General features: G+C 30.8%; 4 protein-coding genes across 6 annotated transcripts in view; 2 read left to right on the top strand and 2 right to left on the bottom strand.

The window, feature by feature from the left end:
- Positions 1 to 13,791, top strand: part of LOC119682288 — a 19,328-nt gene extending 5,537 nt beyond the window's left edge. Inside the window, exons 1-4 of one of the 2 annotated variants that reach the window (XM_038095695.1) lie at positions 7,898 to 8,036; positions 8,093 to 8,256; positions 8,318 to 10,417; positions 11,446 to 13,791. In XM_038095695.1, coding sequence (XP_037951623.1) covers positions 7,979 to 8,036; positions 8,093 to 8,256; positions 8,318 to 10,417; positions 11,446 to 13,641 — 4,518 coding nt within the window. In that variant the 5' untranslated portion in view covers positions 7,898 to 7,978 and the 3' untranslated portion in view covers positions 13,642 to 13,791. Of the gene's footprint in view, positions 1 to 7,897; positions 8,037 to 8,092; positions 8,257 to 8,317; positions 10,418 to 11,445 lie in introns of those variants that run through there. The other variant, XM_038095694.1, reaches the window with a different exon arrangement.
- Positions 1 to 18,566, bottom strand: part of LOC119682289 (zinc finger FYVE domain-containing protein 9-like) — a 225,511-nt gene that overhangs the window by 133,562 nt on the left and 73,383 nt on the right. The gene's annotated exons all lie outside the window — the stretch shown is intronic.
- The window catches only part of LOC119682296 (FK506-binding protein 2-like), a 204,481-nt gene that overhangs the window by 129,377 nt on the left and 56,538 nt on the right, over positions 1 to 18,566 (top strand). The gene's annotated exons all lie outside the window — the stretch shown is intronic.
- Positions 13,903 to 15,023, bottom strand: LOC119682295 (proteasome subunit alpha type-5). Its single transcript, XM_038095704.1, has 3 exons — positions 14,804 to 15,023; positions 14,619 to 14,751; positions 13,903 to 14,556 (listed from the first exon to the last, which is right to left on the bottom strand). Exons 2-3 carry the CDS (start codon positions 14,749 to 14,751, stop codon positions 13,961 to 13,963), a joined length of 729 nt encoding a protein of 242 aa, XP_037951632.1. The 5' UTR covers positions 14,804 to 15,023; the 3' UTR covers positions 13,903 to 13,960.

An 18,566-nucleotide genomic window follows, 5' to 3' on the forward strand; every position in this document is an offset into this window, starting at 1 on the left:
AATTTATAAAATTATTTTACAACAAATTTGTTTACCTTATAAAAACAGTCCATGGATAATAACGTTACCCAAGGAACATCTAAGCTTTCGATAATCTTTTGCGCTACTGTAGTCTTTCCAGAAGCACTACCACCACATATACCTATAAATTTAAAAATTATTTATAACAAAAAATAAAATAAAACAAAAAAAAATAATCAGCAGTTCTTTACCAATGACAAATGGTTCCACCTGCTGGCCGGCACAGTTGTACCAAGGCGGCCGACCAGCAGTATAAATGGTGCGATTATTGGCACGGATAATACATTCGGATGGATTTGCTGTTGTCGTTTGATTATTTATAGACGTAGTACGCTGACGTTTAGGCCTAATACGTACTGTTTGTTCTGCTGCTATACTTCTAGCTGGCACTGTTGTTGGTGATGCTGGACAGCACATATAATCCCCATTGGTATACTCAGAATGTATATTTGGATCAACATATAATTGCTCAGTTACATCAGATCGGTCATCACTATAAAAATATAAAAAATAATTAATATATTTTATTGAAGTGCTTAAATCGAAACACAATTAAACACATATTAAAGGAAAAAAATGTCTGAAATAAAATTATATACATTTATATATAATTGTATTATATACAATTATATATATTTAACTTTCATGCACTACCAAAGTATTCTCATTCCATAATTACAAAAAATATATATGCATATAATAAATTGATTAAATATCATGTTTACATTACAAATAATAATAATCATAAGAAAAGACAAATATTGTACATGATCTAGTAAAATAGAGTTTAAATAAATTAAAATATGTCTCTGTATTAAAATATAGTCTTTGTATGACATACAAAATGATTTAATTGATAATTAGTACCATATTGATGTATAGATAAGAATGGGAGAAGGGAAGAGACATCAAACTTTCACATAAAAGAGAAAATATTTTATTAGCTTCTAACTTTATTAACTCCTAAACATAATATAGAACTTTAGACATTAATAGGTCTTTAAGATCACTATTTTCAACTAACCTAACTTTCTTCATCAAAATCCCTTAAGTCTAGACACTAAGTCTTGGTATACTAATTAATAATTCTTCCAGTACTGACTTATGTAGATTTATGTAGACTTATGTACATAATAAAAATCTTTAGGTACATTTCTATGAATAGATTATATAGCATCTATCTAAACCATTTAATAAAAAATCAAGAAAATGACGAAAATATGCCTCTGTGGATGCGCCGCTGTAAAGGTAACATATACAGAAAAACTAGAAGTTTCTCTCGCCAAACCAAAAATGTTGGATGTCGTTCTTGACACTATGTTATCCTACTCAGCACGTACGGTTTAATGGACGCAAAGCGCTAAAAACAGTAGCAGACTAAGTTTGGGGTAAAGTTCCAGAACTCCTGCGAGACCCATAAACCAATTAAGATCTGAAATTGTTTTTCCATCTAGGTTTTGTGTCCAGTCAGTGTTAAAAATATTTAGTAAAATTCTACAAAAACAATTAGGGACTGTGTTAATGGAAATTGTTTTGGTTGTAGCCATTAGTAATAGTTTGTAAATATAAAATTTTATTGAAAATAAAGTGAATGTGGTTATAGATAACACTTGTGTGTTATCTTCATGAATATAAAAATAAGGATCACTTTATGGGTTTTTGCATTCATATACAAAGCAAATAAACAAATGAGTTTTTTTAATTTGTATTTTTAATATTATATCAATTTCAAAATAAACATTTTGGGTGCGTATTTAATATTCTCTAAGTTATTGTTTGGAATAATTTTGTTAACTCAAGTGTGTGCATATCTGTACTAGTATCTCCTAGGTTGCAGCATTTATCTACTATCGCAATTAGTATCTATTATTATCTCTTCTAATTATTATTATTTCAATTGGAAGTACATTTTTAGAGCAGAATGTCAGATCGTTTGTCCCGTAGTTCTAGTAAACATACATACCATTAGAGCAATATACTCTAATATTGTATTAAACATCGAATATAATAATCGTATTAATAGATTCTTATAGATTTTATAGATTGACCAACAAAATGTCCATATAACTAAATATATATAAGATCACCTTTCTCAGCTACAATTTTTACCTTATTAAAGACCAGTGAAGTGTAACACTAATTGTATTATTTTTTTGTTTTGAAATCAATAGGGTTGTCTTATAAACCTCAATCGTAGGGATATCGGTGTTGTGGTATATTTATAGCTATAGGTAAATACACTCTCTTGTGCCATAGGTAAACACACTTTCTTCTATCTTTACCAATGTCCTCCTCTTTAACAAATACCTCTTTCAAATATCTCCTCTTTAACTATAAGTACCACATGTCTACATAAGATTTTACTTCATTAAAACTCTCACTGCATTTCTAACCACATTCTAAACAAATTTTCAGGCTTTGTTGATAGTTCGATAAATATTCATAATTAACGATCAATTTATAAATAGTTTTTCAGTTATCTACTTTGGTTTAAACTTTTTTGCCTATTTTATAATATGAAAATGTTTTGTAAATAATTGTTTTGGTAGCTCATTGTAATGACCGGAGTATACAACATGCTTCCCCCACGAATAGTAATTAATTTGACCATATTAACCTATGCCCTCCTAACCAAAACAGTTATAACTCCCTTTTAGATTTATAAAAACCTATTACAAAAACCCTGAAGGCATTCAGCGTTTCTTTTTAATATTTTAACCATTTTTAACTATTTAACTGTTAACTGTTCAAGTAGCCTCTATACTTTTAAAAATATTTAGTATCTTATTTTAAATAATTTGATTCATTTTAATTTGGAGAATTCCTTAAACACTACTTTCAACACACTTAATGTATTATGTATCTTAAACCTACTTATATCAAGTGGTAATTGTATTAATAAAATTAATGAAGTAAAAGTAGTACACCACTCGAAGGAAGGTTTGCACAGAGAGATAAGGAGAACATAAAAATAAAATCCTCTTAACACACACAATCAGTATAATACGTCGATAAACACCCCAATTGGAATTCCACCGGTACCTATTTAAGCTATATCCTTGTGAGAAAGTGAGACCTATCTAACATCTCTACTGTACTTTAGGTTACTTTGAACCCGGTTGAAAAATATAACTCTACAATTATTCTGCCCGCGTAACTTTGGGTTCTAACGACAGCCACCACGATACTCCCATTAAAGGGATCAACTTCCATTGGTCAGAACATCCGATGCTGTGGGCCTTGACTCCCGTACTACCAAATATTCACTTTTGATCGAGTGCCGCGGTAATAAGTAGTGCTTGCTGGATTTTAGTCGCTTCTTACGCCAGGCATGTCTTACCTCGGCATGCCTAACCACTTTTTCGCAAAGTTTGTCAAACGATTAATATGGAAACAGTGAAAACCCTTATCCCTTACTGAATAATCAAATAAATTTTTTGTTAATATATTTTAATTTTGCCGGTTTGTACCTTTGATATAGCTCTATTTCACCAACTACTGATATTTATAGTCTTTGCTAAAACGATGCAGCTAACAAATGTATATAATTGGTAATGTTTAAAAGATTTGTTAGATCTTTATTTGTGTTTATTTTACTTATTAAATCACAAATTCCTGCCTGCATCGTACTTAAGTCGCATTGTCAACAACATTTTTTCCTAAATACATTCCACTTTTGTTTAGCACATATATACATATATTCTGCATATTCTAGTTCATCGTATTGTTATTGTTCCCAGTATTAATCTATCGTTTGTTGAAACGCAGCTTATGGTAGTCAATTACCGAACTCGTTACCTTCTTCTTCTTTTTTTACTTGATCAAACGCGAGTTAGTATCTAATACCACTTTTACTCAATAGTGTTTGTGACCGTTTAGATGATCCATTGTAATAAGAGCTACGTTAAATTCTGTTAATAAGTTATTCAGTTGATTTTATAATGTATATTTTAAAGCCCAGCATATCTTCCTGAAGAAATATATATTGCGTTACCCATTGTCATTAATTATAACTTATTTGTTGTGTTATTCATATAGCGTTAATTTCCTTGATGCTGTTCTTATTTCAAACACATCCTTTTATCACTCATCTTGTCATATAATAAATTTTATACCACTTTCTTTTTACCTGTTCCGCCCTTATATTCCAATTGGTACAATTTTTTTATCCTAACCTTATATTGACCAATTACTGATATTATATTAATTATTCTTGATACTTGCAGTCTCAAAAATAATTATTTACGAATAATTAAATACAAGAATTACTTCCAAGACCACTGATGATGGGTATTATTTGGCAATACTCGAAACAACTGTATGGTCAGCCAAAGATTCAATTAATTAAAATAATATAAAAATAATTTTTGTTGTTGTAGTTCACTTCGATTCAAAAAATTACTTTATTAATTATTAATAAATATTTAAAAAAGCAAGAAATTCTTGTTTATAAAAAAAACTTTTAAAAATACATTGTTTAGTTGATTAAATATGACCAATCAACTAAACTTTTCAACTGTCCATATATTTAATTTTTTTAATAATAATTTATAATATAAACAAACACTTTGCAAATAAAAAAAACTTAATCAACATATGCCGCATGCATATGTATATACACATGCTTATACGCTCAAATATGTATATGCAGTTGATAGTCTAGACGCCGCAACTCTTTATTAGTGAAATGCAAACCTTTATGAAAGAAGTGGTTGCACTCTAGTAACAAGTTACTAGTTACTAGTAGAAACGCCGAATGAGCATCTTTTGCTACAAAAAACTGTTTGTTTTTGTATATAACTTTTAATGGGACTTTGTTTACATTTTATTTTAGTAGTCACATTTTTCCCACACTCATCACATCACGAGCGTGGAGTTTATGCATCACAGATTTCCTTTTGTTGTCTATTAATAGTCTGATTTATATATGAAATTTTAATATATATGTATATGAATCAAATACTTATATAGAAGAAAAATCTACTTAATAATATAATTGTAGAATTCATGCAAAAATAAAAATATTCGCTACAATGGGGAAATTGTATAAAAATTCAACACGCAATTTTTAACCTAAAACAAAAGTTTTGGCATGAAAACAAAACTCATGATTTCACCATAACCAGTAAAACAAAAAATGTTAAAACACAAAAAAAAAAGAAAAATCAAAATAAAAATTTAATTATTGCTAATAGCTAAATATTAATAATATTACTAATGAAATTAATTTTAAAGCATTCGCAAAGGTACTACGTGTACAATTAATAGTAATTTGATGATACGAGTGGTTTGTGTAAATGAATGTATGTATGCAAGTGTCTGTATGTACGAGTAAACTGAGGAATTATGAATATTAAGTATTACATGTGACCATTGCCGTTGTAAGTTGCACTCGTTGCTGTTAGTGTAGCTGCTGTTGCAAATTTAGTTTTACTGGTTCTGCCTGGTGTACTCGCTGTTTCGTTGGCCACAACAATGATGCTACTCATTCCGATTAATTTTGAAAATTTATTATTTTTTTTTTTTTATATTTTAAGCCGTATATATGTAGGTCACAATTCTCGATCCGGTATGGCACAAATTTTATTTAATTTCTATTATTGCACTTTAAATAAATTTATATACATAAATATTGATCAATTATTTTAATTGTAACAAAAACCGTCCGCAATCTGTGAAACGTTCTAAAATTTTGGCACTGCGTATACGTATTTAATTTTGAGTTATCACTTTCAGTGTTTTGTACTTTTACTCAAATAACACAACGATTTTAATTCGCGAAATGTTTCTAATGAAGTCTCGGTTAAGTTTTTCGACGAACGACGCAAAAGAACAAGCAAGCAAAAGTATGTAAGGGAAATGATAAAATGATTTCTTCTTCTCTGTAGTGTAACACTTCTTTATAACTACGTTTACCTGTCGGAGCTTGCCGATGAGGATGGATTGTAAAATTTAACCGTTTGTTTTGTTTGGGATGCTGAGGATGACATTTTTTTAGTTATCTTCACATAAAATATTACTAAACACACGCGGTATACTGTTTGTGTAGCTCCTTAATAGTGAAGAAAAAATGTGACCAAAAAACTATATCAAGCACACTTGCACAATATATATATATATTTTTAAACAGCAAACTAACCCAGCGGTAAATTATATATTGCACATAGCTTATGAAATTACTAACACTTTTTATCTAATGTACGTATATAAAAGCTATTAATAAAAACTATGCCAAGTTCTCACTATACCAAAGAAATTGTTTTTGCTTGTATTGTTTATTGCACGACTAAATAACCACTATACACTATATGGGTATACATTTGCTGTTGGGATAAAGAAGTAATACAAACACATGCAAATAAAATGCAATAATTGCTTTCAAGGTATTGGTGATGCCAGACCGTTTATTAATTGCAATATAATATAGATATCAGCAGGTGTATAAGTAACGGTATATGGAATTTAGAAGAGAATAATGGTGTAACAATAGATATTATGTAAACAAAAAAAAAACAAAATTATTTACGTAACTAATTAAAGAGTATATATAAAATAAAGCCAGATAAGTATTAAATTGGTAACAAGCTAAAATGAATTAAAAAACTTAAATTAAATTTTGAAAATAGAATAAAGTACTGTTAAAATTTTGTTAATAAATATTTTAAGTTAAGTTCTCATTAAATATTTTTAAGATTTTTGTGAAATATTTATAGAGAGGTTTCGAACAGTAGTAAACTACATTTTTATATTATTTTAATTAAATTAATTTTTGCCTGGCCATACAGCTGTTTCGAGTATTGCCAAAAAACCAATACCAGTGGTCTTAGATATGTAGGTCACACACTTCTACTTTAAGTATATATGGATATGTTACTGGACATAGTCTATACGCGACTTTCTTTTTCAGATTATAATAACTATTATTACGATTTGAATTAATATATTTTACTTATTGGCATTCATACCTGACAGATTGTAATAAAATAAATGAACTAAAAGTTTCAGGGATTGAACTCGTGCGTTGCCAAATTTGAAGGTCATAGTTTTTTAAAAATGTTTATATAATCTTTTTTTATAATAACAGACGACCAATATATTATAAAATGTTTAAATTACTCACATCGGAAGCACTGGTCCACCCAAAACTGTTATACTCAGAAAGAAGAAGACAACAACAAATTAGATATAGAGGAAATGGTATTAGCTATAGTTGAAACGAATTCCGATTGGGAGGATGATTTCTGATTACCTAAATTATTTTTATAATTATTTAAAAAAAGTTCCGTTTTTTTTAACCGAATATATCCTCTTACGGATAACAAATGACCGTGTAGTGCCCGTTTTAGAGAATTTTTGCTAGATAATAATTAATTTTTATTTTAAAAACTTCACTTAAATATAAATGGATTGAATAGAATTAGAAAAGGACATGGTTCATAAATAAGCTATTTAGTACATAATTCAAAAAGAAGAAAAAAAAAAAATTAAAGGAAAAATTAAAAACAATAATAAATATTAATTTAATGATTATCTGATCTTTAGCATAAATACAAATGTTTTTGTTAAGTAAAATATAAGAAAACATTTTTAAAATAAAAAAAAATTTCTCAAATAAAATAATCAATAAAAGTATTTAGTTATGCAACGAAATATGTTTAATAATATGTTTATTATTATAAGTTCTTAACTGCAAAACATTAACACCGATTACATTAAAATAAATAAATAATAGAATATATATAAATAGAATTATATATGATATAGGCGTCAAAATATAAAACATCTGACATATTTTAGTGTTTGAAATGGGTCAACGAGTTAACAACCCTGTGCTGTCATTAGTTAAAGAGAAACAAATAATTAAGAAAGTGGCTTTAATTTGCAAAATTTTTTATTTTTACAAAAACCTGTTTATATAATAAAATGCAAGTGCAATAATAGTTAAATTATCATATTAATGGCCTACATAAATGTAGCAGAATGGACACCAGACCAAGTAACGGATTGGTTAAAAGGTTTGTATACATAATACAATTCTACTGCGTTGTGAATCACTTAGGAACAATTGCAGGTCTGGACGATTCCATGTACAAATATGTTCATTCATTTACCAATAACGAAGTTGGTGGCAAGCAATTGCTTAATATACGCCCATATGAATTGGAACAGTTAGGAATGTTTCTAATCGGTCATCAAGAAATTGTATTGGAGGCAGTAGAGAATTTGCGGAATTTTGTAAGCAAAATGTTTAAAGTATTTATTTAAATATAAAATAAATTAAATTAAAAAATTTCAGCATTTTAATCTCGATAAAGAAAATCTGCAATTTATGGCATTGCATGTTGCAACTGCTGCAAGAAGTTTATATCGCCAATTACAAACCTCATATAATGATGCATCTAAGATAGAAACAAAAATATTGAACGATATTACACGCACAATTGGCACAATAAAACCATTAATTGCTTGGTTAAATCGTGCACCATTTCGTGGTCAAAAACAATTTACCGAAATATGTCGAAATATGCTGCGTTTGGGACTGGAAATGGCGACGATAGCACAACGTGATCGCTTTGTTGAAAAACCAGTCGAACAAATCAGGAATACAGCTGAAAAATTAGAGCGTTTAGCTAATTATATTATACAAGATATAACCGACCCAATGCTTCTCCAACCTGCTGCACTCAATTTGGTAACACTCAAAAAACGTGAATCGGAATTAGGCTTTAATATAGAACCAACAAGCACCAGTTTCCACGGCGTGCATCGAGTTACTGACATAAAATATAACTCACCTGCTCATCATTCTGGCAAAATTGAAGATGGCGATGAAATTGTGCAAATAAATTATCAAACTGTAGTTGGTTGGCAATATAAAACAGTTTTAATGCAATTACAGGAATCATTACCCGACGTACTTATAACGCTTAAAAAGCGACCTAAGCACACAAAAATTTACGGTCAAATTTATATGCAACCATACAGGTTACCGAGTAAAAAGCGTGCAATTGGTACACGCTGGGGCGAAAACTTACCAAGTCCACGAGCCGGTTTTCTAACAGTACCTGATGGTACAGCATTCAATATGCCAATATCTTTAAAAGCTGAAGAGAAAAATAATGCACAACATGTGTCTGACACAGACTCAAGTTGTAGTGATATATCAACACCAACCGATGCTAAAGCATCTGAAAAGGAAATACGTCTATATTATCCAAAGCCGAGAGCAATGTTGCAGCGCCGAAACACAATTTGTGGTGATGAATTTTTAGGACTAAAATGTGGTGATAATGCCCCATTGTGGCATGAACGAAAAACTGGTGCCGTATGTGATCCTGCTTCACCCAGCTTACGCGATAAATCCATATCATTTGGCTTTGGTTTAGAAATAACTCCGCGACCCACAACATGTATAGGTATCGCGGGCAACAGCTCAAATAAATTTAGTAGTGTTTTTAGTGATACGAAAAAACTTCGTCAAGTACCTGAGGTGGTTGAACATAAAGTAGAAACAAAGGATGATTCAAAACCGGGAATCAGTAAAGTAGTTCGTTTCGATGCAAACATGAAATACGAGGACTATCCAGTCGATGAGAAGTACACATGTAATGTGGAAAATACACTTTTAGAAACATTTGAACCGATACTGTTTGTTGATGAGGAAGACGATGCTCTTGATAAATTGCACAATTTTAATGAAAAGTCTGAAGATATATTAGAAATTTTAGATAAAAAATCTAATGCAAATTCTACATCACTGACAGAAGCTGTAAATATGCCATTAATAACAAGAAGAGGACGTTTAGATAAGAGTCATAGTACACCGGCGTATGATAATTCTGGTGAAGAATCTGATACTCCACCAGCAATTGAACCGCGTAAAGAATTCTTGTTATTAACACCACCTGTACCGCCGCCTAGACCTAGAAAACAAAAAGATCTAACACCCCCCATTGTGCCACCACCACCACCAAAACCTGCCAGTTTAATGTCACATCCGCTCACACCACCACCTTTGGCGACTTCCAATATTGTTAATGATTTAAAATCAAACGATTTTTTTCATTCCAATGTGAAAATAACACAGCCAGCAGTTAATGTTGATGCGATTCTGGAAGTAAATGAATTGCATACGCCAACTAAGAGCAGAACACTAACATTGAAGAAGAAGCACAGCTTAGTCTTAAAACGACGTAACGTCAATTTAAAAATATTAGGCACCGGCGACATACAGGGTCATTTGTATCGTCGCACAAAAGATCGAAGAGGTGTAACATTTTGGGCACGCTTTTACTTTGTAATGTTGGATACAATACTCTATGGTTTCCGTTTAAAAGAAGCGATCAAAGCCAGCTGTGTTATATTTTTGCCAGGTTTTACGGTATCTTTGGCTAAGGTTTGTGATACTTTTATATACTATTATTATCAAAATCGCATATCAACAAATAGAAGTGGTTGACTTTCCAAATTATATAAATAACGGCACACGAGCTCTATAGCTGCCGTAATAGAATTGTGTGCAATAGAATTGCGTATTGAGTTCATCTTTGACAAATAAAGGGAATAGATCGTCTATATTAGCAAGTTTTTTTGGTAGATAAACATTAAGGTACTGTGTTGCAAAGAAATTAATTTACCTGTCACCTGTTATTTCTGTAAATGATATGATTGATAATTTTGCTAGAATATCAATTGGTACAATAGATTATTCCTCGAACCGCTTTCTGAGGTAAGCAGTCTATTCTTATTTGAATAGATCAAGCAAAATAAAAAAATTTATAGACTTGTCAGATTAGTTCACTTGTATGGTTGCTTGTATGGTGCATATGAACAACACTAATCCGTAGTATCACAATGTGCTTTTACAGGAGCTCAAGTGGACTTTAGCTATAAGGACGCCACTCAAACTTAACCGTATCCGTGTTTATAGATCGCAAGCTTAACACATATTTTTTTTCTGAACCATTCGTCAGTTTAAATAGCCTGCGTTTTCGGCTCAGAGTTTGAGAAGTCAATGGTTTGGCTCGATAATTCGGTTCAATTATTTTTAAAACCCAGATGTTCTGATTCGAAGCAGTTTCGGTTCAGCACCTATGCACTCTTGTTAAAAGTTTACGTTTGGTAACAGTACATGAGGTTCTGTTAAGAACTGGCCCCACATGTTTAGTTGATAAGATTGGGAGAAGTTCTTATGTACAAGTTACAGAAACTTGTTTTAATGTGTTTAAGAAAACAGGATTTTATACGAAAATATGAACCAATCAGAAAATCTTTTATGTATCTATTAAAATAGAAACACCGCAGCACATCTTATTAGGTTTTACTAGTCCTAATTATCGATACAAAATGTGATAATACATTTTGTAACAACAATGCTGATTTACGCGTATATTAATTTTTTTAAATTTCTTATTATGTTTTCAGGAAGTTCATTCAAAACCTTTTGCCTTTAAAGTGTACCACTCAGCGAAAACGTTTTACTTTGCTGCAGAATCATTGGATGCGCTAAATCAATGGATTGATTTTATACGCCAAGCAACTCTTCAATCCCAAGTGACAACAAACTCAATAAACCGCATTGATTCAATAAACAGTGAAGCAAATACAAAAGATTTATTTTCTGAAACTGACAGTTCAGGAGAAGAAAGTGAATCAGTGATTTCAAAAAATCTATGTACGCCATCACCACAAGCAACTAAAGATAATACAACATCTTCAATTAGTTCAAAGTCATTTTCAACACCAACTGCACCTGCAGTCAAGCAAGATAGACGATATTTAGGATCTTTACGTAAACTCACCAAAGGAACTCTACCATTTAAGAGTTCCTCGACTTCTGAAAAGAAATCATCTAGTGATATACCAGTGCCTACCGAACAATACCGCAGTTATCGGAAAGTACCTGGTGGTAGTTTTGGTATACAAATTGGTACTAACACACCAGGCTACCATGATACATCGTTACATCCTTTCAATACTGTTCTAAATTGTAACACAACACCGGAAATTGCTATGCCTGAAAGAAAATATTCAATCTCAACAAGTTCAGTGGCAAGTAATAGCGATTCGAATATAACATTATATGGACCACCATCATCACCAGCACCAGCACCAACACCAACACTTAATCAGTCAATCGGATTATCACCTTCCATTATGGCTAACAATAAAAAAGACCATCAATTCGATAGTCCCACAAAATCAATTAAGAAGATACCATACAATTTCATACATGCTTCAAATCCAAATTTAGTGGAATTTGATTTTCAGACATCGAAAACATTAGATTATTCTTTGCCAAAAATTAATCCATCAAATTCATGGGATGCACACCAAAATGTACAGGGATTTGTGACGCTCAAAGATCTTATGCTACAGAAACAAGAAGAGGAAGCACAAGAGATGTACAATAATCGAGTATTATTGGGTGTAGAAAAGAAAGATGAACGTAAACGCAATGCTCAACGACGTTTGGATAACAAACAGCAAGATGGTGGGAATGCACAAATGCGTCCAGAATTTATTAAATTGTCAAAGACGCAAAGTAGAAGTTTGCCAAAAACTCCCGATTATGAAATTAGCTTTAAACCAGATGATGAAGATATCAAACGCACACGTACCAAGGAAGGACTTAAGCTAAGGGATTTTGGTTATGAACTCATATCTGGGGATGAACCAATTACAAACTCTACAACAGCGCGTCAAAATTCGAACACATCCAATAGTAGCGCAGATCAACAACATGAACACATGTTATCGTCTGCAGTTAAAACGCGACAATTTCTCAAAACCCAACCATTTCTGCCTCTGACACAGAAAACTAAAAAGCATTCCACTTCATCTGCCGATTTTGTGATGAACGAGAAACGCACCGGAAGTTTTAAAAAAAAGGGAAAATTTGATGTTGTCAAGACTTCGAGTGAGCGTATCTTTCAATTTTCCAAACATGCCACTTCATCTTCGTCGGCCATGACAATGACATTGCCACTGAACAAGAAAAATGGTAACCGCACTGATGAATCAAGAAACAGTGGAGGTATTAAAAAGAGTCATACATATAATACAGATCTTAAAGATAAGCTAAATACAAAATATGATGCACAACGAAAGAATTCCGCTCCAATGCCAATCTTTTCAAAATTGTCGTTTTCATCAAGCTCAACATCGTCACAAAACAACAAACCTGCAAAAGAAAAGAAGTTACTTGGTTCACCTTTGCTACATCGGACGATATTCGGTAATCAGCATCATAACATTGACTCGCCAACATGTACAGGACGTGAGTATGATCGCGAGATCTTCACTCAAGTAATATTTCCACGAGTGCCAAATCCACATAGCGATAACACGCACAAAGCACGTAATTTATCAACCTCAAATACCAATATAACTGCACCAGATATATTAGCGCCTCCCCCACCAACCATTATACAAACGCCTCCCTTAAATACACACGATCGTAATAGTGGCACATGTAATGCAACGCCAGATTATCCAAGTATGGAAAACATCTTACCGCCAGTATTTCAGCCAGAAATCTACTCACTCAGTGATCCCAATGCGAGCATAACACTCTTGTTAAGACGGAATAATAGTAGTGGCACTGATGAAAGGAATTAAGTAATTCAAGCCCATGAGCTTTATACACACATATATACATATTTATATATATATATATATATGAACGAAATTAACAATTTAGAAATTTGTTTGTCTTCCCTAAGTTATATACATTATCATAAATTAGTACTAAAATGTAATTATTTGTAAAATAAAAGATTATATTATTTTTAAATATACATAGTGTAACCATGAAAAAACCCGATATTTGATTTTTAAAAATTATTTAAATCTTCTCTGATTTTAAATCCTTTTTTATTATTTTTTAGCAATTTTACCACAAATGACATTTAAAAAAATTAATGAATTTAACTTGGAACTAAGCTAACTTAGCAATTATATCTTCAACTTCTTGTTTGGTGTACATTCTAAACAATTTATCTGGTGTCATGGTCATTACCTCAACATTCGTGGAATTAAGCTTATCTTCCATAACCTGTTTTAAGGTATTCAAAGCCAAATCTAATGCATCATTTAAGCTCATCTCTTTCGTGTAGTTGTCTTGCAAATTTTGCTGAGCTCCCTCACTACCGGAACCAATGGCTTTTGCAGAATAACGTAAATATGTACCAGATGGATCCATATGCCACAATTGTGGTTGACCCTCGTTAATACCTGCAAACAATAGTGCAACACCAAAAGGACGACTCATTGCAGATCCTCCATCACCACTATCACCAAATTGTATAGCCAAAGTGGATACTGCCTGAGCGCAAGACTCAATGGACATGGATTCATTGTATGTAAACCAATGATTTTGACATTCAACGCGTGCACGGTCAATTAATGTACGAGCATCAGCCATTAATCCAGATGTAACACAACCGATGTGCTTATCAACTTCCACAATTTTTTCAACTGAAGTAGGTACCATTAGTGGTGAAGTAATGCGCTTTTCAGCGGCAAGCACAATGCCTATAAAAAAAACATTTTTTATACTCATGTAAAGGAATACATGATAAAACTTTATATTATACCTTCATTTGTGCAAATGCCGATAGCCGTAGAGCCCAACTTAATTGCTTCAATGGCATACTCGACTTGAAACAGTCTGCCTTCTGGTGAGAAGGTGTTTACGCCTCTATCGTATTCAGCTCGTGTTAAAAACATCTGTATTATATATTTTAAATAAATAAATTTTTAAATATTTATGCAAACTCACTGTTGTATCTTAGATTTGTAGGATTTGTAATGAATAAACTAAAATTGATACAATAGCGGCCAGAATGACAAAACACTTTTGCGGCGGCTGTTCTCTGCTGTTAGGCAGTGCAGCCAACTCGATTAAAAATGAATTGTAATAAGTACAGTACAAATAACACTCCAAAAATTTTGACAACTAATACATGATGCGTTTATTTGTTACTCAATATAACATCATTTTAAAAGCTTGATACAGTGTATTGTTGTATTTTTAAAAATATGAATAAAATACATGGCTTAAAATAGGGTCCAAGAAAATGCATAATTTAATTCTCTTATTTTAATTAATTTTCAATATGATTCGTTGACAAATATAATGTTTATTTTTCTCATTCAATTAACAAAAATTGTTAAACTATTTTGTTGGGTTAAATATTTCGAAAATTCGAACAATGTGTTTATGTAGATGTTAAACCTTTTATTTTTTCTATATATCTGAATTACGAAAATAGTACTGTATTTGGGCATTTATTGTTCATTACAAATTCCTTAGAAATTATTTCAAAACGATTTTTATGTTTTCTATCCACAAATAAAAATGGAAATTTCAAGACAAAATTAATTGCAAAAACAAGCTAATTAGGATAATGTAAATTTGCTTTAAGCGTAAATAGGTAAAATTTTTCAGAACGCAATCTGTCAAATGATTTATTTTAGCCAATAGCAAATCTTGCATATGTGCACATAATGCAATCAAATTGCATTTTGTATAAAAATAAATATTAGGAATTCTTCTGATGAAGGCAAAAACGAATTTGCCAAAACACGTGTAGAGATACACAATCATAACCTTCGAAATAAAAGTTTGAAATATTAAAAAAAAAAACAAGAACCGCCTTACAAAAATAAATAGTTAATATAAAATTGATAATTAAAACAGATACTGAATCAAAGGAATAGTAAAAATTTTGGAAATTTCAAAATGAAACTGACATTTTTTCTTTTTCGCAATTTTCAAATTTATGAAATTTTTGTTTACATATGATATTTGACTGCAATATTCGTTGCAGTTTCCAATGAAGGTTAACAATAGTTCGCTTATTGCGTTGGTAACACTTGTTTCTTTATTGGCCGAAATATGTGGCTAATACATAACTACTGGCTTACACAGAGAAATGAATGTTTTTGTTTTGCGTACATTTCGGCCAGTATACATAAAATACATCTAAAATTTGTGTTTTACCTGAAACCTAAAAACATGCCTTCTAGCGTGAGCAATGATTTTTGTTTTTTATTAACACAATTATTTTTATAAATAATTTTGGTTTTATTTTCATCCCAATAAAGTTCTTATTTAAAACCATAACGAGCTACGTTTAATATACAAAACGCTGTGGAAAATATATTTCTTATGTTACTGTTGTAAATAAAAAAATTTATATTAAAAAATGGTTAAGAGAATTTACACGATTTATTATATTTATTTTAACATTAAAAAAATTCTTAAAAAGCACTTTATTTATAAATGGTAAAATCAGTTATCTGTCATTTTGTATGTTAAATAATTACATTGCATGAAAAGAGGCAGCGAGTATCACATCTACTTAACGTTTACATTTGACAGTTTTGCAAATTTGTATTGTTTGTAGTGCAAATTTTTTTGTGATTTTAAAAGCTTGTAGTTCGTGAATTAAATTAAAATTTGTTAAGTGAAACGGTTAAAATAATTGAAATGGCCGATGAAAACGATAATTCTGTGGATAAATCCATGGATGATAACGAAGCGCCTAAATCTGATAAAATGTTTACATTGAAAAAGTGGAATTCGGTTGCTATGTGGAGCTGGGATGTTGAGTGCGATATCTGTGCCATTTGTCGTGTCCAAGTTATGGGTAAGTCTTATAAATTGTATATAAATATTAAATAATTGTTTGAAGAAAGTTTAATAATATACATAAACCAATGCAATATAATCTTCGTTTCGAGTTAGCCTTCAGCGTTGTTTCTATTCCCTGATATGTATAATTTCTTTAAATTAACAGTTATGCCATTTTTTATATATCCAGAATTCAATATTTCACAATTTTTTAAAATGACGTGATATTTCAAATTCTTGGAATATCTGTTTATACAAAGGAGATGTAGTGAATTGCATAAAGAACTGCAATTGAACATTATGTATGTGAAATAGTGTTTGAGTAAACTTAATAAGGTATATATATATTTCAATTTATAAGCTAATATTCACTAAAGTTATAAGAAACAGTAGTGTTCGACCGATTTTAGAAAAACTGGCTGAATTCACTTTTTCCTAATGAAACTCAAATGGTTGCTGAACGGCATTTGTGCGCTAAAGCTATTTCTTGACCTAGTCTCGATAAGGTTATTATCAGTGGATTTATTACATTAATATTTATTAATTATAATATTAATTCTGTAAAGAAACAATTGTCCACTGTAATCTTTGATATATATTGCATAATGATTAGAAAAGAATATCCTAAACTAACATGAAGAAATCAAAGTTAGTAATAATCTTTAAACTAACTACCGTTAACCAAGGCATCTCTTTATAATGTAATCCTCAAAGTTAACAAAACGTTTTTTTAAGTATTCAAACATGCAAGAAATTCAGCGAAAATAAGTATGGTATATGTTATAGCGTGATTTTTATTCTATTCTCGAATTTCTGCAAAGCAACAAGATTGCTACAGTTCTGCCTGAGATTAAAGATATGCTCATAATATCCAAGTCAACATGGACCTATTGCACTTTACATGTAGATAGAGGTCCGTTCTATCCCCTGTTTTATTCTGCATTTGTTTATAATTAATCGATTTGTGAAAACTCAACACGAATATAACATAAAATTTTGTTGTAACAAATTAGTTATATATTGTATTCTCCTTGAGCTTCAATTTCTTGCTAAATGGTTTTTTGTTGAGATCCCTACTTGAAAAATATTTGTATGTTAAAACCTTTATGTGCTTTGTTATTGTTGGGATCTGAAACAAATCTTGAAGTGCTTTATGTATTATTTTTGTATATGGGTCTATCTTCTAAAACGAGGCAACCTTATTTCTTCAAATTGCATTGAATTTTGTGCTCTTTGCCTATTTATTATATGTTGAATCTTCCTGTCTTCTACTTTTGTATCGTTTTTTCAAGTTCCACCTATATACTTTACTCACTTGTTTGAGTAGATACATTTTTATCTTTTTATGCCATTTGGTAGTTTATTAAGATAATATAGACTTTAATTATAGAGGGACGATCATTATAAGTGACAAATAGTTTCAATCCATAAACCCATGGATGCGCTTAAAATCAATTAAAGTTAGATATGTATACCCTTTATTGATTTCTTACTGATATTTTCTTATCGGAAAAGAGTTGGTTGAAATTCTAATTCAAAAATACGCTAAACGTATTAGATTCATATTATGATTAGATTCATAATTCAACTTTGATATTATTATATTTGTTTGTTTCTTGTTGCAGCGAGACAATGATATATTATTATTATTACTTAACACATTATTATTATAATAATATAAATTATTGCACAGTAATAGATGTAAAAATATGTTCAAAATTAACAAGAACTGACAATATTTTAATATAGCCAAAATAAAGCAAGAACAACTAAAAACGGTTTCTTATATATAGGTTAGGTTAGTTTATCCCAAGGGGATTAGGTCTATAGGCTCATTGTGCTACCGTATTATTAAAAACTCAAGGGCTAAAACCATTTAGAACCTTTGACGAAGCTTATGATGCTA

This window comes from Teleopsis dalmanni, chromosome 2 (assembly GCF_002237135.1).
Source record: "Teleopsis dalmanni isolate 2A chromosome 2, ASM223713v2, whole genome shotgun sequence".
Taxonomy (NCBI): domain Eukaryota; kingdom Metazoa; phylum Arthropoda; class Insecta; order Diptera; family Diopsidae; genus Teleopsis; species Teleopsis dalmanni.